At 39.7% G+C, this 21890-nt stretch overlaps 1 protein-coding gene across 1 annotated transcript; it reads right to left on the reverse strand.

Annotated features, from left to right (window-relative positions):
• Positions 1-2509: 2509 nt before the first annotated feature.
• Positions 2510-21418, reverse strand: PRPF38A (pre-mRNA processing factor 38A). Its single transcript, XM_052637587.1, has 10 exons — positions 21217-21418; positions 19242-19401; positions 17610-17731; positions 15551-15636; positions 7553-7663; positions 5107-5219; positions 4478-4504; positions 4269-4366; positions 3804-3852; positions 2510-2911 (listed from the first exon to the last, which is right to left on the reverse strand). The coding sequence occupies exons 1-10, from the start codon at positions 21344-21346 to the stop codon at positions 2869-2871; spliced, it is 939 nt and encodes a 312-aa protein (XP_052493547.1). The 5' UTR covers positions 21347-21418; the 3' UTR covers positions 2510-2868.
• Positions 21419-21890: the final 472 nt, after the last annotated feature.

The raw sequence follows: 21890 nt of genomic DNA on the forward strand, positions 1-21890 counted from the left end.
ACTACCTTAGTGGAGACCTGAGGCCATCTTGATCCTTTCCCTCACTATACATGACTTGATTTCTCTGCTTGGGTTCCCATATTCTTTTTCTCTTAAATCAAGGTGATTTTTCTTCTATTTGAATTTTTTAAGTTGATTTGCCCAATTCCCTTTATCAGAAATATCAGTTAATCATAGGCAAGGTTTATCTTTTTATCTATAATAAAATAATATATATAGCTTGAAATCTATATAGCTTTTTCCATTTTTTATTCCCTCCAGTCTGTTTTCTATGTGCCTTGTCTGTTTTGTATTTTGTATGGCTTTCATTACAAATCTTCATTTCTTCAAGCTCTGCCATGCTTACTTTCCACCTCTTATCTTTTAATCTCTTTGAACTTGTATTCTTGCATTAAAAAAGAAACAGATCACTTTATCTTTTTTGAATCTGTAGAAACTTGTTCCTTTTTTGGCTAGGAATGACCAGCATGTGAGCATTTTTTTCTGGTTAGTGCTTATTTAAATTTAGATCTGCCAAAAATAATGGAGAGGCTAGAGGAATGAACTTTAAGTTGGGTTGTTACACTGGAAGCCTCTCACCAAATCTATTGTTTCCTTTGCTCCTGAGAATACATATCCTTTAATTCTTTAGTATTAAAAGGTCATCATGCCCAATGGCAAACCTTTTAAAGCAGTATAATTCAAATTGTGGGGAGTATAAACAATTTAGTGGTTGTACACCCAACAGTAAAACTGATAATGCATAGAAATATCAGAATGTATTTTGCATACGGAATATTTTCTTGAAATCTGTTTTAGTGCAGAATATGTATAAGTATAGAGGTAAGATGAAAAATATGTCTCTAAATACAGGCCAAAGAAAGTTGTAAACCTTTAGTTCCAAGGCCTCACTCATGCAGTAGGCTAGCACACAGATGACAGAAATGGTCCTTCAGCAAGGTTCGTCCTGAAGTCATCTGCTCTACAATTCTGCAGTTTATCAAAGGGATCTCCAGAGAGAGAGGTTTGACATGTCAGTTTGCAGTTTACACTTGGGAAGGTTTATTTTTGGTATTAAATATTACTGGGGTTTAGGGTGGATTTCTACATTTTTATACTTTAAAAATATACTTTTAAAACTAATATACTGGATGATAACTTGGTTGGTCCATAGGTCATTCAGCCAGAATACACTTTTTTTTTCATTTCTGCTAGGACTCTATATAACAGATACAAATAGGGGCGCTTACATTTAATTTTTAAAGACAGTCCTATATATAGTTGTATGATGAGCCATAATAACTCCTGATTTTACTAGCTCAAATATTATCAGGAGAGCAATTATTGAAGAACATGAAATCTCAAATATGATCCCCAAACACTTTAATATTGATGCTAAAGTCCTTAAGTTCAACAATCAATAGGATGTTCAGCCTATGATTAGATATGACTTTCCAAGAAACTGGATCCTGTGAGGCAGTTGGTCTTCATAATTGTTGCCAGGGGCAGAGCTGCAGGAAATATCAATTATTTTTTTCCATCGTAAAGGAGGAAAGGTAAGTACAGGTAGACAGAACTCCTCTAACAAAGATCCAACACCCTCTTGATTATCAGTACCCATGGGCACTATTTAATCCTTATTTTGCTTCTTTGTCCTTAGCATCCTTAACTCATCTCTCCCATTTCCTCTACCTTTCTGAAATGATTCAATATTTCAATTTTCAGTCAGTGTTTGCCCTTCTTCCTCAACAGAGTGAGTGTTGCTTATGATTCTACTACTAGTTTTCCTTACAAGTGTACGTTCCCTAGGCATTCCATTCAGTTCTACACCTACAATTACCTAAACATTGTCAATTCAGGGTTAGATCACTAGCTCAACTCCAGTTCTTATTTATAATGTCTGGGCTTTATCTAGATATACCATGGCTGTCTCAAAGTAAACTTCAAGTTAAGCTGAATGCATTTTTTTCTCCCTACTACCACAATTCTCACTACCTGCCCCTCTAAAACCTGGTTTCTTCCTGCTGTATTTTCTGGTTCTGTGAATGGTGCTGTTGTCCAGTAACTCAGGTTAAAACCCTGAGTGGCATTAGATATTTTTTCTCTCCATTGCACGTTTTCATCCTGGTTGCCCTGCTGCTACTTCTAGTCTTGATAATATCAATGCTCATAGCATAAAGGTGCTGAGCACCTTAATTTGGAATTCAAGGCTGTAGGGAAGAAGAAACACTATACAATGATGCTATGTAATAGGTGTCAAGTTTTACTGTTTGTTGAACGTTTAATGCAACTGGATTAAATGATCCAGAAAAAGCCTTACAACTAAATTCATTCTTATAAAGCTGCTGATAACAGGTCAGTTTTCATGTTTATTACCATTTGCTGCTGCTGGAAGTAAAACCTGGAGCTAATATATTTTACCGACTTGGTTTTTTTAATGGAACAGCAGCACATATCTCAGAATTCTCAAAACAGTTCAAATCTCAGTGTAAACCAAAACTAAAACCACAGAAAAACAGGAAATGGGTGTGTCAAGTTTAATAACAAAAATAACAAGGTGGCCACATCCTCCCCTTGTTTAATACACTCTATTTGAATCCATTCTACCCTCATAAATTTGAGTACAAACAAGTTTGATTGTACAAAGAAGCCAAAAGCAGCTCTCAGTTCAGGAAGCATTATCTTTCAAATGTGTGGATTACGTACAATTCATAAAGAGATACAAAACTCAGCACCTCTTTCATGTTAAAAAAAAGTGAAGAAAACTTGGTTTAAAAAAAATCTAAAATACTCTCATAGCTGCCTGGGACTGAGGAGATCTTTCTTTCACGTAGACAGATGCCTTCATCTCCACAGAAGGCCACTTGTATTAAAACCAAACTGAGTCCATTACTCATTCCCTCTCCGGCTCTTCTTGTGGCTTTTCTTAGACCTGAAATGGTGACACATACAAATCATTAAATTTACCAGCTGTTTTAGGAGCTGAGGAAGGATTTTTGAGAAAGACTGATACGTGCTAACACTGATGGGGGACAGAGACAGTCAATATTCATTAAAGGTACTTGGTGTTTTTATGTTTAAGAGCAACACTGAGTTAGGCATTACTCTCCAAAATTTATCATTGAAGAAATGACCTCTGAGAGATCAAGTGCTTCCAACAGTGTACAGTTTCTAGAGGTATCTAATGAAAGCTTACCAAATGAAAATGACTTATCCAATGTCATTCAACTGCTAAGTATTAAAAATTGGGACTGAGACTTCCCTAGTGGTCCTGTGGTTAGGAATCTGCCTGCCAATGCAGGGGACACGGGTTCAATCCTTGGTCCAGGAGGACCCCACGTGCTGTGGGGCAGCTATGCCTGTGTACTGCAGCTGCGAAGCCCATGAGCCCTAGGGCCTGTGCTCTGCGATAGGAGGGGTCACTGCAGTGAGAGGCCTACACACCGTGGCTGGAGAGTGGCCTTTGCTCACCACAACTAGACAGGGCCCAGGAGCAAAGAAAGCCCAGTGTGGCCAGAAGTAAATACATTTTAAAAAATCTTAAAAGCTGGGATGGAACCCCGGGTCTCCTGAGATTAAGGCTCATGCCTTTATCCAAAGCCACAATCCTACAAGAAAAATAACTTCATGTATATATAATTCTAGTAATTTTCAGGGCAAGAGACCACTTTGTCCTATAATTAAGGAGAATTCCTAAACTGTATTGATGGAGATTATATCTCCATTAACACAAGAATATTTCAGGTCTAACTGAGTTGTAATTGGGACTTTAATTTGTGAGTAAAGACTTAAATTCTTAAGTCAAAATAGAAGCTAATCCATACCTTTCAGGAGATTTTGAGTGGCTCCTGTGTCTGTGACTACGGTGATGACCTGGAGAAGAAAAAAGACTATTCAGTGTACCAATTTCTACCCTCATACTCTCTGCTGTTATTTCCCCTAGTTCATTTTTGGCTTGTGATAGGGACACCTTGTTGGTAGCGAAGAACTGAACCCACTTAGCCTTCAGGGCTTTATGGCTAAATTTCACTAACAGCACACTGGGTATTTACCACTACTCTGTCATGTCTTACTCCTATAATTTCAGATGAAAACTGAAGCTCACCATCCTATCAACAAAGCTGGCAAATGACAGTTAAAATGTCAACTCTAATTTTCAAATTCTATGTCCACTTCCTTTTCTAGGCAGTAATAAAGTAAGGTACTCCTGTATTGTAGGAGGCTAATTGCTCCTATTACATTTCTTTATTGAGACAACCAACAGCAAGCAAAAGGCCCCAATGCTATACCTGGGGACTTGGAGCGGGATCTGTGCCGTCTGTCTCGGGACCTGCTGCGATGACGTCTTGGACTCTTGCTCCGATGCCGTTCTCTGCGAGGGGAGGGGCTGTGGAAATGACTGGTCAGACTCCCATATCTGTCCTGACAATATAAACACAACAACAACATCCCCCCTCCCCAAATCTCTATACTTCATCACAAGTCACTAAAGGCCTACCTCCTCCTCTTGGGAGACCGACTCCGCCTACACGGAAAGAAGAAAGAAAGAAGAACCTTAGTAGGTGCCCTGGACACTGTAAATTGCAAAAATTGCCCCAAATCTTAACCCAACTCTGTTATCCATGTCCTTTGTCATTTAACTTTAATACCCTCTGACTCCAAGTCTGGGACTGGCCATGTGACTTGCTTTGGCCAAAGGGGTATTTGTACATGTGATGCAGATGCTAGAAAGATTACTTGCATGGTTGGGCTTGTTCAGTCTCCTATTCTGCCACTGCCTTGGGAACAGGCCTACCCTAGCCTAGAATGTGACACACACAGAGATGAACTGCTCCAGTCATCCTAGCTAAGGCCATCTACACTAGCCAACAGAGAATATTGCAAAACAAGTGAGTGACCATAGCTTATACTCAAAAAACTGCCTAAGCCCAAATTAAATCACTGGCCACAGACCTGTGAATTAAATAATGTTTGCCACTGAGGTTTTGTGGGTGGTGGTTTTGAAGCAACTAATACATTGGCGAGCACACATTCTCCACAGGCTAGCATTTTCCTTCCATGAAGTCCAAACTTATACACTCCAGTGCTTAAAGTATCCCTGGAAGATGCCAATGCCTAAGGCCTTACCTTCTGGGAGACCGACTCCTACTCCTCCGATAGCGTAGTGTGGGAGAGCGACGGGGTTTGTCCAGGTCTCGGTAGCTTCTCCGGCGATGATCAGGTGATGGCACTCTTTCCAACTGGAAAAGAGAGGGCCTGGGTCAGTGATGGGCACAGGCTTATAGCCAACTAGGAACATGGCTTATACCCTCCTCCCCATCCCATCCCAAATTCCACCTCCAACTGACTTTAAAACACAGTAATTTGAATATATATTGGATAACACTGAGGACAAGAAAACACACTACCAAATAAAAAAATCAAAATTTAATAATCCCATTACTGTTGTAGTGCTGGTACCATTATTGTGGAACTATGTAAGAGTTATGAGAGGTAAGTATGCTTATCTCCTAAGAAGCTGGATTTCCAATGTGAAAGAAGAAATAGAGATACAAGACTGATACGGTTAAATAGAGTGTATTTTAAGCTTAAAATTTCTTTTTCCTTTAGGTTTATCAACTGTAAAGGCCTAGAAATACCATGTAGCAATGAGCCCAGACTGGTCTCTAAATAACATATCTCAATTAATGGAACTAAGAGCTTCTTGGGAAAATGGCTACTTTTAGGTCCAGGCTACAATATAATAAGACACAACTAGAACATATCAGATAGCAAGGGGCTGAAACTACTATGATTGCATCAAAAAGTGAAGTTGAGGGGGCCCCACTGGCCAGACATAGGACAATTTCAGCATCAACAAGGACAATAATGGTCCAGAACACCAAATATATTTTAATTGATAAATTCAAATGTTACCAAGGGCAAACCTTCCTAGGAGAATACTGTAAAATCAACTCTTGATTTTAAAACATGACAAAGGGAAATACCTTACTTTTCTTATATAAACTTTATTAAAAAAAGTTAAATGTTGATTTGGGAGGTTTTTTTAAAAAATATCATCATTTTACAATCCTTAAGGGATCTATGCACAGATCATCAGTGGATCCGAATATTACAAACAGAGAGCAGACTGTTCATCCTGGAGGAAGTACACTATACCTATGAAGCAGGTTGCTCCACTCCAAAACCCCCAAATCCAATTAAAGACTCAAGAACTAGTTAACAGAAAATAAAAGACAAATGAACATGTTAAATGATACCACAGGGACACAATAACAAAAATAGAGATGATAAAAATTGTACAGAATGTTATGACCTGACATTTTAATATTAAGGAATCATTGATTTAAGGGCTGATGATGGTATGTGGCTGTGCCTTAGAAAGGGGTCCGTGTTGTTCCCAAAATATGAGATATATGATGGCTGTGATCTGCTTTGAGATAACTGGTGGAGGACAACTGAGTAGATGTGGAGGAAACAAAATAGCTGAGCTGATCACTGTTGAAGCTAGGTGATGGGTATATGGAGATTTATTCTCTCCATTTTGGTATGTGATAAAATTTTCCATTAAAAAAAAAGAATGCATATTTTTGGTTCACTCACCACAGAAAAGCCCCTCAGCCGTGCCTGGCTTTCCATTCATGAATGACTGTGCTTCCCTTAGCACTTATCTTAAATGGAGCCTGCTAAGCTCAGAACTACACTTTCATCTGCGCTACCTCAGATATCCACAGGCCAGAATTTCTTATATTTCCCCCTAGCTTTTTCTACACATATAATTTTAATCACAAATGTTTTAGATCTTAAAAAAAAAAACCAAAACTTACTGTAATCATTTCCACGTTATCACATATTTTTCTGGCTGCACCAAGTGGCATGCAGGATCTTAGTTCGCCTAACAGGGAGAACTAACTTAGAACTTAGTTCTCCACATCGCCCCGCCCCACAGCGGATGCATGGAGTCTTACCCACTGGACCTCCAAGGAAGTTCACTTGTTACTTTTCATAATACTTCTAATGGTGGCCTAATACTCTGTTCAACTGTTAATAGTTTACCTGACTGCTCCCTGACAACTTACTTGATTTCAAGTTTTCAGCATTTTAACAAATAGTGGAAGGACATGACTATGCAGTAGGTGGTTTTTATTTCCCTAAACTAGGTTTACTTCTTAGTATGCATTCAATTATGAACATTATTATTTTTGTCCCAAGTGTTTAAGAGTTACCACTTATTATGCAATTACAATGTCCCAAAGCTAAGGGCTTTATGTATATAATTTAATACTCATAAAAGTCCTAAAAGAAAGGTATCATAATCCTTGCTTTATAGAAGAGAAAACAGAGATTATATAATTTACGTAACATAATGCCACTAGTAAACAGGAGAGCTGAGATACGGGTCAAGTCCATTTAACTCTAGGACCCACACTCTCAATGATGAAATACTATATTTTGGGGTTTTTCTTTTTTGGTTAAAACTAAATAAAATTAAAGTTTGAAAACAAAACAAAAAAACCATTCCCATTCCCTGTAATTCTCCCTCCTTCAACCCTTAAGCTCCCAGGTGCCTGACCTTCTCATCCTCTTCTTCCTCCTCTTCACTGGACTCCACGTCATCCATGTCTTCTTCCAGAGCACTAACCCGAGGCTCCAGCTGTTCAGCTTCCTCTAGCACATAGCGTTTCTACAGAGACAACAATGAAAGTTAGAGAGGGCCCTTCTATCTCCTCTATGTCCTGAAGCTGCAACACTGGGCTTCTGGAAGTGACAGAAAACCTATGGCACAACTGCTGAGGCAATTTCATCTCAAAGGTATCCCAGACACATATTCTTTAGGATCTATATATATAAAGCTTCCCTGTAAAGAGATAAATACAAAGATGAAGAGAATATCACTTTTCTATTGCCTCTATTCCCTGTGACCTTATACTCTAAGGTCACTAGAATATCAATCAGTATAGCTGTAGCCTTGAATAGAAATTATGGACTTCACACAAAAGGGTCAATAGTTCAAGACAATGTTGGCTGGGAGTTTTCCAGGAGCAGCTCAGACCAGAATCCACTAAGAGATTCACTAAGACTCAGTCCAGTGTGGGGGTTTGGGTCCTCCTGCTCTTAGCACCAACTGTCTACTAGACCCAGGATTTGGGGAGCTGTATACAGACATGCATTTTGAACAAGGCTCAGGATATAAACAAACCACCTCCTAGTTTCATTTTCTTCTAAGATGTGACTTAGCAATCCTAAGTGACTAAGGACCTGAAAGGCAAAGGTGAGTTCAAGACGGACAAAAGGACTGGCTGGGTCATAAGACCCTTAAGGTTTTGTGTGTGTGTGTGTGTGTGCACCAAGGACATACAGATCACTGGACAGCCCTAAAATAAAAAGTACCATTTGCACTCTTATTTTGCTCTCATTCACCCCTGACAAAATTCTGTAAGGGTTAGGAGAAATGAGATAAAGATGCCATTCAGTGACATGAATCCCTTGAAAAAGGGTTCCTTGGAAAAGATCACCAGTCTGGGATCTAGGACTGCATGAGACACGGCCTCCAGAAGCCCTGATGCTCACCAGACTTCAAAGTGATCAACGTCAACGTATTAACTTACAGTATTTGTGTTTGATAAAATCAGAATTCATTCCAGAGAAGCTCCCCACCAATGCCAGGGCAGGTGAGAAGCTATGCCCTATGGACTGCTTAAAAGAAACAAATCAAAGCGAAAGGTAGTCTTAAGGGTCACTTCATCCAGCACATAGAGAGGCCCACACCAGAACACACCTCTCAGTGATGTGGTAACATGTATCAGTCATAGTTCAACTTTCCTCTCCTGAGTGAGGTCTGCTTTGTGGGTTTTCCTTCTAGACTCCAGCAGACTACCCCATTTGCATCAACACGCTTGCTCAGAGATGACTGGACTCTAGAACCCTCAGTCCCAACCTGACTGTAGTTCGGAGTCTATCCTTTTTTACAGTATTTCTAAACACAATATCACAGCTAAGGATAAAAAGTGTGAGAACTGGAACCTGAAATCAGGTTTTCAGATTTGAAATGTCATCCTTTTCACTACAGTCTATAATAATACGGAAAAGGAGAAATAATTTTCCGAATTATTTTCTATGATTTTCTGTAATTGAGTCCCTCTGGAGGAAGAGTCGTTCATTGCACTTATCTGTGAGCACTACCAACTACCAACTATCTTTATCCATCTGCTTTGCTGCCTCAAGAAAGTTAACCTTGCCCATTTATCATATTTACAATCCATTCTATACTCCATATTGACTTTTTCAGGTCCCTTTGATCTGTTTTTTATTGAGGTGAAATTCACAATGTACACAATCAGCAATTTTAAAGTGTAAAATTCTTCCATCACCACCTCTCACTATTTTAAAAACTTCCTCATCACACCAGAAAAACATGCCATACTTATTAAGTAATCATTCCTCATTTCCCTTCCCTGAATCCCCTAGTAACTAATAATCTCTGCTTTGTCTCTCATATATTTACCTAGTCTGAACAGGCAAGTTTGTCCTTGGAGTACAAAATGGAACAGGGCAAAGGCTAACAGAATTTTGCCAAGAAAACACTGGTCACAGCAAGCACCCTCTTCCAACAACACAAGAGATGATCCTACACGTGGATATCACCAGATGGTCAATACTGAAATCAGACTGACAAAAACAAGACCTGGAACTGACTGGCTCAGATCATGAGCTCCTTACTGCAAAATCCAGGCTCAGATTGAAGAAAGTAGGGAAAACCACTAGACCATTCAGGTATGACCTAAATCAAATCCCTTACATTTATACAGTGGAAGTGACAAATAGATTCAAGGGATTAGATTTGGTAGACAGAGTGCCTGAAGAACTATGGACAGAGGTTCATAATGCTGTATAGGAGGTGATGACCAAAACTATTCCAAAGAAAGAGAAATGCAAGGCGGCAAAATGGTTGTCTGACGAGGCTTTACAAACAGCTGAGAAAAGACGTGAAAGGCAAAGGAGAAAGAGAAAGATACATCCATCTGAATGCAGAGTTCCAGAACAGCAAGGTAAGAAAAGCAAGCTTTCTTAAGTGAACAAGGCAAAGAAATAGAGGAAAACAGTAGAATGAAAGACTAGAGATCTCTTCAAGAAAATTGGAGACACCAAGGGAACATTCCATGGACAGATGGGCTCGATACAGGACAGAAATGGCAAGGACCTAACACAAGCAGAAGAGATTAAGAAGAGGTGGCGAGAACACACAGAAGAAATAAAGAAAACAGGTCTAATGACCCGGATAACCAAAATGGTGTGGTCACTCATCTAGAGCCAGACATTCTCGAGTGTGAAGTTCAGTGGGCCTTAGGAAGCATTACTACAAAGCTAGGGGAGGTGATGGAATTTCAGCTCAGTCATTTCAAATCCTAAAAGATAATGCTGTTAGTGCTACACTCATTAAGCCAGCAAATCTGGAAAACTCAGCAACGGCCACAGGACTGAAGTTTTCATTTCGGTCCCAAAGAAGGGCAATGCCAAAGAATGTTTAAATTACTGCACAACTGCACTCATCTCACATGGTAGCATGGTAATGCTCAAAATTCTTCAAATTAGGTCCAGCAATATATGAACAAAGAACTTTCAGATGCACAAACTGGATTTAGGAAAGGTAGAGGAACCAGAGATCAAATTGCCAACATACACTGGATCATAGAAAAAGCAAGGGAATTCCAGAAAAACAACTACTTCTGCTTCACTGACTATGTGAAAGACTTTGACTATGTGGATCACAACAAACTGTCAAAAGTTCTTAATGAGAATACTAGACCACCTTACCTGCCTCCTGAGAAACCTGCATGCAGGTCAAGAAACAACAGTTAGAACCGGACATGGAACAATGGACTGGTTCAAAATTGGGAAAGGAGTACATCAAGGCTGTATATCATCATCCTGCTTATTTAACTTCTATGTAGAGTACATCATCCAAAATGCTGGGCTGGACAAATCACAAGCTGGAATCAAGATTGCCAGGAGAAATATCAAAAATCTCAGATATGCAGGTGATACCACTCTAAATAAAGGCAGAAAGCGAAGAGGAACTAAAGAGTCTCTTGATGAAAGTGAAAAGAGGAGTGAAAAATCTGGCTTAAAACTCAACATTCAAAAAACAAAGATCATGACATCTGGTCCCATCACTTCATGGCTAACAGGGAAAAAATGGTAACAGTGGCAAATTTTATTTTCCTGGGCTCCAAAATCACTGCAGATAGTTGACTGCAGCCATGAAATTAAAAGATGCTTGCTCCTTGGAAGAAAAGCTATGACAAACCCAGACAGCAGATTAAAAAGTAAAGACATCACTTTGCTGACAGAGGTCCATGTACTCAAAGCTGTTGTTTTTCCTGTAGTCATGTACAGATGTGAGAGTTGGACCATAAAGAAGGCTGATCTCCGAAGAATTTAGGCTTTTGAATAAGGGTGTTGGAGAAGACTCTTGAGAGTCCCTTGAACTGCAAGGAGATCAAGCCAGTTAATCCTAAAGGAAATTGACCCTGAATATTCAGTGGAAGGACTGACTCTGAAGTTGAAGCTCTAATACTTTGGCCACCTGATACAAACATCCCATTCACTGAAAAAGACCGATGCTGGGAAAGACTGAGGACAGGAGGAGAAGGGGCAACAGAGGATGAGATGGTTGGATGGTATCACCGACTCAATGGACATGAGTTTGAGCAAACTCTGGGACATACTGAAAGACAGGGAAGCCTCGAGTGCTGCAGTTCTTGGGGTTGCAAAGATTCGGACACTACTTAGCAACTGAACAGCAAAAATACGTGACTTTTGATCTTTAAATTATTCCTTCTTGGCTTTTATCTAGCAAGGCAAGGTGGGATACAGCAAACTGCTTCAGAATTACTGAGCTACAGCAGCATCAAAAAGGAGATCTTAAGTTCTGGGTCTTCCCAATTTGGGTTTCTGTGGTTGCTTAAAACTCTGAAGAATCTGTTCCCAGGCCCCATCTTAAACACTGTCTCTAGGAGCCTTTCATCAACGCTACCAATTTTACACAGAATATCAGAATCTGAGAGTCAAAGGCTCTTAGTCTACAGGTATCCCAATGATTTCTGCAATACATTTTACAATTTCACTGAGGTACAAGTGATGCACAATAAACTGTAATTTTTATAGTACACGATTTGATGAGTATTGTGTTGTATACGAATGTAAGTCAATACATCAGTGTAACGGATAGAGCCGCTCCACCCAACAGTTCACCTGTGCTCCTTTCGGGTTTCTCATTCCCTCTCCTCCCCAATCCCTTACCCTATACCTAGGCAACCACTGCTCTTTTTGTCATTACAGTTTACATTGATCAGAAAGGAATTACACAGTACATACAATCTTGTGTCTTTTTTCACTCAGCACAGTTATTTTGATTCATCCATGCTACTGCTATTTATCAATAGTTCATTTTTGCTGCTGAGTAGTAGTATCATTATATGACCACATCACAATTTGTTTATTCATTCACTTGATGGACATCTGGGTTGCTTCCAGTTTCTGGCCATTACAAATGAAACTGTTAAGATTATCTGTGCTTAAGACTTTGTGTGGACATATGCTTTCATTTCCTGAGTAAATTTCTGGAAGTGGAATAGCTGGATTCAATGGTTAACTTCTTTGGAAACTGCCAAACTCTTCCAAGTTTGGTTGTTTCAGTTTATATTGTCACCAATAGGCTTTGGAGACTTCTAGTTCTTCCTAACTAACTAGCAGGAACTTCTAGTTCCATCCTCCCTAACACTTGATATGATCAGTCTTATTTTACACATTTTACTAGGTATATAGTGCATATTTCTATGCTTTTAATTTGCATTTCCCTAATGATTAATGTCTAGTCAAAGCTATGTCAAGTCTAGTCAAGGCTATGGTTTTTCCAGTGGTCATGTATGGATGTGAGAGGTGAACTGTGAAGAAAGCTGAGCACCAAAGAATTGATGCTTTTGAACTGTGGTGTTGGAGAAGACTCTTCAGAGTCCCTCGGACAGCAAGGAGATCCAACCAGTCCATCCTGAAGGAGATCAGTGGTGTTCATTGGAAGGACTGATGCTGAAGCTGAAACTCCAATACTTTGGCGACCTCATGCAAAGAGTTGATTCACTGGAAAAGACCCTGATGCTGGAAGGGATTGGGGGCAGGAGGAGAAGGGGACGACAGAGGATGAGATGGTTGGATGGGGTCGCAGAGAGTCGGACATGACTGAACAACTGAACTGAACTGAATGATCAATGATATAGAATACCTTTTTATGTGCTACTGGTCAACTATATATTTTCTTTGGTAAAAGATCTGTTAGAATTTTTTGTTCATTTTCCCACTGGGTTGCCTTCTTGTTAGTAAGTTCAAGAGTCCTTTATAAAGTACAGATTCAAGAACTTTTATGGATATATGTTGTACAGACGTATTCCAGTCTGTGGCTTGCCTTTTTAGTTTTGTAATAGCATCTTCTGAAAGGCAAGTTCTTAATTTTTATAAAGTCAGTTTATTAATTTCTAATAAATAATTCACATTACAGGAATTTGTCAAACACGAGGTCACTAAGATTTTCACCTATGTTTTCCTTAAGTTTTCTACTCTTAGCTTTTATGAGTCTATTACCCTCTTCAAGTTTATTTTTACATATAATGTGAGCGAGGGGAAGACATTCAATCGTCTCATATGGCTATTTAATCATTTTAGCACCATTTGTGGAAAAGATTATCCTTTTTCAATTGTTATTGCCCTAACATCTCTGCAGAAAACCAAGTGACCATAAAAATGTACTATACACTTACTTCTGGTTCTTTCACTTTGTTCCACTGATCTGCTTGTCTAGCTTTATGCCACTACAACACTGTCTTATAATTAAGTAGTGTTTATCCTACTTTGCTCTTTTTCAAAGCTGTTTTGGATATTCTAGGTCCTCTCCATATTCCTATACATTTTAGAATCAGTTTGCCAAGTTCTATCAAGTTTTATTTGGATTCTGATTGGAACCGAATTGAATCTAAAGATTAATTTGGGAGAAGTGACAACAATTGTTGAGTCATGGTATCAGATATACCATGAACACAATATAGCTCCATTAATTATATCTTCTTTAGCTTCTGTCAGTAATGCAATGTTTTATATTGTTTAAAGTCTTACACATTTTTTGACAAAATTATCCATAATTATTTTATATTTTTGATGCTGTTATAAATAGTATCTTTTATACAAAATCTCAAATTTAATTGTTCCTAGCTCATGTAGAGAAATACAATTGACTTTTATACATTGACCTTGCACCCCACAATTCTGCATAAATAGATGACTGGGTAAACAAATTGCGGTATATATACCCATGCAACAGAATATTATTCCTATTGAGCAACAAATGAAATAAAGAACTATTCAGTTCAGTTCAGTCGCTCAGTTGTGTCCAACTCTTTGCAAACCCCATGAATCACAGCACGCCAAGCCTCCCTGTCCATCATCAACTCCCAGAGTTCATTCAGACTCATGTCCATTGAGTCAGTGATGCCATCCAGCCATCTCATCCTCTGTCGTCCCCTTCTCCTCCTGCCCTCAATCCCTCCCAGCATCAGAGTCGTTTCCAATGAGTCAACTCTTCACATGAGGTGGCCAAAGTACTGGAGTTTCAGCTTCAGCATCATTCCCTCCAAAGAAATTCCAGGGCTGATCTTCAGAATGGACTGGTTGGATCTCCCTGCAGTCCAAGGGACTCTCAAGAGTCTTCTCCAACACCACAGTTCAAAAGCATCAATTCTACAGCTGATGCAGTTATAAATAGTATCTTTTATACAAAACCTCAAATTTAATTGTTCCTAGCTCATGTAGAGAAATACAACTGACTTTTGTACACTGACCTTGCACCCCACAATTCTGCATAAATAGATGACTGGGTAAACAAATTGTGGTATATATACCCATGCAACAGAATATTATTCCTATTGAGCAACAAATGAAATAAAAAACTATTAGTATATGCAAACATGGATATATTCCAAAATAACTATGTTAAGTGAGGAAAAATTAAAATATTCTTTTTCTAATTATTTTCCTATTTAGGTTATTACAAAGTATGGAGCAGAGTTCCCTGTGCTACACAGTATTGGAAGATATTATTCTAAGTGAAATAAATCAAAGACAAAGACAAATACTGTATGATCTCACTTATATGAGTCTCAAAAAAGGAACAAACTAGTAAATATAACAAAGAAGCAGACTCACAGATATAGAGAACAAACTAATGATTAGCGGTGAGGAGAGGGAAAGAGGGAGGGAATTAAGAGGAACAAAGTATTCGAAATAAAATAAGCTACAATGATATATTGTACAGAGCCACTGTTATATAGTAACTATAAATGGAGTACTACCTTTAAAAATTGTGGATCACAATACTGTATACCTATAACATATAATATTGTACATCAACTACACTTCAGTTAAAAAAAGATTCTGAGATCCATGGTGTTTTATAATGTACATATATAAAGAAATCTTTACACACGTTACTGTGTACTGTGTATGTATGACCTTTATCTCTTACCTGTAGCCGGGGAAGAATGATATCACAGACTCTCTCACTGTGCAGTAGCTCATCAATAAACTCATCTACATGCATCAGCTCAAACTCTGAAAGAAAAACCATAAGTTCAAGTAACTTGCAAATAAGTTTAAATAGCAAAAAACTTTAAGAAGTTTAAGACTCTTTATGCAAGATATCTAACAGGGTATTTGGTATAGAAAGTGTGAATTCTCTGCAGTTTCCCTCTGTGTTAGTCACTCAGTCGTGTCTTGACTCTTTTGACCCCATGGACTGTAGTCCACCAGGTTCCTCTGTCTATGTGATTTTCCAGGCAAGAATACTCGACTGGGTTGTCATTTCCTTCTCCAGGGGATCTTCCTGACTCAGGGATAGAGCCCAGGTCTCCCGCATTGCAGGTGGATTCTTTACCATCTAAGCTACCAGGGAAGCCCCTTCCCTTTGCCTGCACATGCACTAATAAAGCTATTGCAGTGTGGAAATTAACACTGAATAGATTACTGTCAAACGTGGGCTCAACCTACAGGCTTTCACTGCCTTGTCATCACCACCAATCTTCAACCAGTCAACTCCCCTTTTTTGGGGCCATTTACGTGCCATGCTTCTTCTAGGAACTGGGGATAGTGGGATGAATGAAGCTGTCCCAATTAGCAGGAAAGACAAGCACAAAAACAAGCACAATGAGTCCTGAATTATAAAAGGGTAATGTTTTTGAATAAAACTTACAACTCAAGTACAGCATCTCCTGTGAACCTACTAAGTTCCTAAAAATAAAATATGTATCTTTTCCCCTATGTGGGTCAGCAGACTTTATTAAATGAATGTATAATTGACTTGGGGCTTCCTGGGTGGCTCAGTGATAAAGAATCTGGTTGCCGATGAAGGAGACGTGAGTTTTATCTCTGGGCTGGAGAAGGAAATGAAAACACGCTCCAGTATTCTTACCTGGAAAATTCCATGGACAGAGGACACAAAGAGTTGGACATGACTTAGCAACTGAACACATGTGCAAACCTGACTTAAGATATTATATTAGTTCCAAGTGATTGTGATTTGCTGTTTTTAAGAATCGTGTATCTCACACGTGAGTGGAGCAACAGCTTTTTAGAATTTCTATGGTAAACATTACCTTAGTTTAGTGGTTCTCAACCAGGGGTATTGCCCCTCCAACTATGGGGTGCTAATGGCCTTTAGGGAGTAGAAGCCAGGGATACTGCTAAACATTCTACAATGCACTGGACAGCTCCCCATAACAAAGAAATATCTGGCCCAAATTATCACTAGGTTTAAAAACCCTATCTTAGTCTAGCATAATATAGTCATAAATAAGTAATCTCATGATGGCCAGGACCATGTCCATCTTGTTCATCACATTATTTCCAGTTTGTAGTACAGTACCCGGCACAACATTGTCACTTAGTATGTATTTATTCCAGTGAACAGGTAAGCTAACAAAAGTTTGAAGAATAATACCAAATTCTTAACCTTGTACTCCTTTATGTAATATTTAGATGGTAAAGGCCAATGTTACTAATCTTCTGTTATGACACTAAGAGAGAAAAAGTTCTTATTGCATTCTCTGAATCCCATTTTACCATAAAATGTGTCTCTTTGTAAAAGGTATGGAGCTGCCCCTCCTCGATATACTTATGTTTTAGGAAGATTCCTACGTAAGTATGAGCACACTCAGTCCATGTATTACAGGGTGAAGTATCATATAACAGAGGCTAGTAGAAAGAACTGTGAAGGTCCAACAAATGGAAAACTAACTTTGGGAGGTCTGGGGAAGGACTTTAAGGCAAAGGTCATTCGGGAGCTAGATCTTATGGGATGTAGCACATGATGCAAAGCAGGGATTACCATAAGATGCAGCTGGAAAGACAGGCAGACAGGGGCAGACTGGGTGAGGCTGACAGGAAGCTAGTAGTCTAACGGAGTATTATTACTCCTCACGAGAGATGGAGGACCTGACTGAAGACACTAACAATCTGGATTATATGATGCCAGAGATACTGGTAAAATAAAAACTGGCTCAGGGATGAAGGCCTGGCACCATACTCACCTCCATTTCGGTTCTGACTCTTGATTTTTCGATAGTCATTGTATAGAGGCTCCAAGTACTTGTAGCAATCAATTGCAGTACCTGTCAACCTCATGTAAAGTGCTCCCAGCATGCGGACATACCTGACAGACAGACAGCAGTGAAACAACAGGCCATTCCAACAAGTTTCTGAGTTTTACAAGTAACTTTTCTCATGACAGCAGTGGATAAACAAGTTCTTTTTTCTCTTTGGTAGACGAGAAAGCTACATTTTTAGAGGGAGCATAGGGCAGCAGAAAAAATAGCTAAAATATGGAAACCCGGGTTCAAGTTCTCATTCTACCACTTACTGGCTGCAGTGACTTGGGATATAATGCTCAACTTTCATAGTCTATTACATCATCTGTAAAACTAAGATACAACCTATTCACCTCATGGGATTATTTTAAGAATCAAATGAGATACTGAATTTAACAACAGAAAGTAGAGGTTTATTTATTAACAATATAATTTACACAGATTGCTATTTGCTGGAAAGCAGAATGCTGGTTATGGAAAAGTCAGTCATCTGGGTTCAAATTTTGATTCCATTATTTACTAACTCTGTAACACTAGGCAATTTACTTTTGCATTCTCAATCCTTGTAAAATGATAGTCCCTAATTTGATGGCTCAGCATTTTAAGTAAAAAATGAATGTTAGGATGCTAAGCGAGGTATATAGCATAGAATAGGTACCTAATAAAAGTTAGTTATTTTCTACCCATTAATATTTGTAAGATTCCTTTATTTTCCCTTTCTCCTATACCCCAACTACCTACTCAAATCTCCATTTTGATAAACAGTAGGCATTTAAAATTCATTTCCTTATATGACAAACAGAATACAGTGGCGAAAGAAATGGACCCTGAAATCAGCATTTCCACTTATCAGCATTTGACCTTGGGGAAATCAATCTCTCTGTGCCTAAGTTTCATCCCCTACATAATGGGGATAATAATTTTACAGGGTAGTTGTGGAGGTTAAATAAATTATTGCATGTAAATTTCTTAGAATAGAGATTGGCAATAATAATCTATTATTACATCTGTCTCCTGTTCTCATCTGTGAGCTCCTCGAACAGCTTATATTTTGGGGCCAGATACCACGCAACAGGCACCGATAGAGATTTACAGCTCTTTCTTCCTTAATCCTCACATATATCCTGAGTTGGTATTATTGTTTCCATTTTACAGGTAAAGAAAGTAAAATTTAGAAAATTAAGTAACTTCTCCAAGGTCACAGTTCATAGGTAATAGGGTCTGGACATGAACCTACAATTAACACAAATGTCTCCCTCTTCTTTACCACACTTTATGTTGCTTTCTTCATCCTTAAGTATTCAGTGCTACCAACATATTTGGCATTAACTTCTGCTTAATATATGTCAGTGAGTTTTGTGAAATACTTTTTTGGAAGAAAAGTCACCAAGGCTCAAAAAGTAAAGAAGGTTAATACAATCAAAACAGACAAAACAAAAACTCAAGGGGCGCAGGAACAAAATACCAGAGTGGGACTTTGGAAAGGAGATACACTGTTTCACTTCTTTTAACCAAAGCCAAATTCTGGACCATGAAATGAAAATATTTATATTAGCTAGTAAATATTTTACTCACTTGAAATCTTCATTTTTTATAAACTCTACAATGATGTCCTTCTCAGGTTGAATCTGAAGCATCTTCAAGGTTAAACACAAAAAAGGAGTTGGCTTTATGTTGCCACCGTAGACACCACCCACAAATCTTAACTCCATAGCTTTATCGACTACAAGTTCAGCTAAAAAACAAAAACAGAGTGGCATTGCAGACATATTAAGACTAAGCTTTTACAGGTTTGAAGTGCAGAGAGTTAAAGTTAGTTCAAAATTTGGTGCTCCTGAATTAACAGCTTAATATTAGGAGAACAAGTGTGTAATAAATAACAGCAGCCAATACACACTGAAAGATTATTATATGCCAAGTACTCTGCTAAGCATTTCATATTATCTCACTTAATCTTCACAAGTCATGAGGTTAAGTTCTAGCACTGCCCTTGTTTTCAGCTAAGGAAAATGAGGGCTAAGAAAGGTTAAATGATTTGCTCAAGATTCACAGCCAGAAAGTGGCAGGGCCTGGATTTTAGTCCAAGAAGTCTGACTTCAGAGTCTGTGCTTGTCACCATCATGTTAGAGGAAAAACTGCCAGATTAAATAAGAGTTAGAAGGACGAAAACTGTAACAAACCACTCCTCAACTACCTAACTCTTAAGTTCATCTAGACAACAGGGATAACTTTTCGATGTTGTCATCAAAATCAGACACCAGTTTTGTGAACGAGGGCAAGTCATTTCACCTCTGGAATGAGAAAAGGCCCCCAAAGTAAATCTTACATGACTCCAAAATTTAATGGCGACTCTGAAAACCAATATGACTCTGCCGCCGACACACAGCTAGGGTGATGGCAGAGCAGTAACAGCACGGGAGCAAGTAACAGTGGTAACAACCTGCACCACTATCACCACTGATTACTGAGTACTTTTATTAATATATGGCTGTAGCTAAATATACATAGCATCACCGACTCCATGGACATGAATTTGAGCAAACTCTGGCAGACAGTGGAGGAGAGAGAGCCCGGCAGACTACGGCCCGGGGGGGGGGTCACAAGAGTCTGACACTACTTAGCGACTGAACAAGCTGTAACTATATACCCAACACTCCTTACACTTTATTTCATTTAATCCTTAGATTTCTCGGGTTAAATCATTTAATCCGTTGACCTCTGATGTGGGTATTATTGTGCTCGTTTTACAGTAGATGAACTAATGGTTCACGGGGGAAACACAGGTACCAAAAAAAAGCCAGAATTAAACCGAGTATCCAAGACGACCTGGAAGATTTCTCTTAAGAACATATATTTATATTAGGACTGGGAATGTGAAATATTGCAAATGGTCCAGATTTGGGGGTAGTAAGATTATAAATTTGGTTTCGGGAATACTGACGCTCCTTTAAGACCTTCAGGGTTAACACTACTACTACTACTACTACTACTACTACTACTACTACTACTACTACTAAGTCACTTCAGTCGTGTCCGACTCTGTGCGACCCCATAGACGGCAGCCCACCAGCCTCCCCCGTCCCTGGGATTCTCCAGGCAAGAACACTGGAGTGGGTTGCCATTTCCTTCTCCAATGCGTGAAAGTGAAACGTGAAAGGGAAGTCGCACAGTAGTGTCCGACTCTCCGCGATCCCATGGACTGCAGCCTACCAGGCTCCTCCGTCCATGGGATTTTCCAGGCAAGAGTACTGGAGTGGGGTGACATCGCCTTCTCCGGGAACCCAGTAAGTTATCATTAACTATGGAATGCCTCAAAGAAACGACGTGTGACACCCTTCCGAATAAGGTCCTATCACATCTATCTGTGTTCCCAAAGCCCAACACAACACTAGGCACAGAGTAGGCGCTCAGATTCTTCCGAATGACTGAAAAACTCCCCCTAAATCTCACCCCCAGTGGGCCAGTCCTATTGTACTACTCCGGAAAACTGGGCCACGGGACGACAGGGGTTGGGGCAGGGATGGGGGGTGTTCCGCACGCTCTTGCTCACCTGTAAGTCCAAAGCACTCCTCTTTCCAGTATTTGGACTCATAAATTCGCGTCCGAATGATTTTCTCCACCAGATACTGAGGGTTGGTGCCGTGGATGCTGTGCGCATCTTTTACCGTACGGTTCGCCATTTTAGAACGCCTGACGTTCTATTTCCGTCGGGTCCTTTAAGACGTCACATCCAGGTTAAAAAAACCAGAGAGAAATGATGAGGTTGGAAGAAGTCTCACTAAACGGTTCGAGCGTCCATCTTGAACCCGGAAATGTTTTCGAGTTAGGAACTTTCTTCTGCGAACGGCTTCGCAGACCTAATCAATGATGGCCGCGGCACGTTGGCGGATGTACGTCGTGCGTCCTCTCCTTAGATGGGCGGGGCGGAAGGGCTGGCTGCTGGCGGAACGTGGAGACACCCTGGGGGCGGGGCTACGGCGTTTGGCGCGAAATTTCCTTTTCTCCACCTTCTTTCCATTCCTAGCGAGGCTTCCGTTTCGGCGTTGTTGTGCGCCTGGCAGCTGTAAGAAGAGTCCCTCTGGGGCAGGTGGATTTGCTGCAGTTCCACGAGCTCCTGAAGCGGGGACGCTGGAAGGAGGCTTGCTCCCAGCTCCAACAAGCTTTGGCGCCCGGTGAGTGTGACGTCCCAGGCTGGAGAGGGACCTGAGCCGCGGGACTGTGGAA

This window comes from Budorcas taxicolor, chromosome 3, assembly GCF_023091745.1.
Source record: "Budorcas taxicolor isolate Tak-1 chromosome 3, Takin1.1, whole genome shotgun sequence".
NCBI lineage: Eukaryota > Metazoa > Chordata > Mammalia > Artiodactyla > Bovidae > Budorcas > Budorcas taxicolor.

What these genes read in the sequence shown, in the direction of transcription:
- PRPF38A (XM_052637587.1), bottom strand. Translation starts at nt 21,346, where the DNA reads ATGGCGAACCGTACGGTAAAAGATGCGCACAGCATCCACGGCACCAAC. An exon ending in AGGAGTCGGTCTCCCAGAAG is followed by an intron (nt 4,505 to 5,106) that starts GTAAGGCCTTAG and finishes CTTTCCGTGTAG; the next exon opens with GCGGAGTCGGTCTCCCAAGA. An exon ending in CGGTCTCCCAAGAGGAGGAG is followed by an intron (nt 4,367 to 4,477) that starts GTAGGCCTTTAG and finishes TCATTTCCACAG; the next exon opens with CCCCTCCCCTCGCAGAGAAC.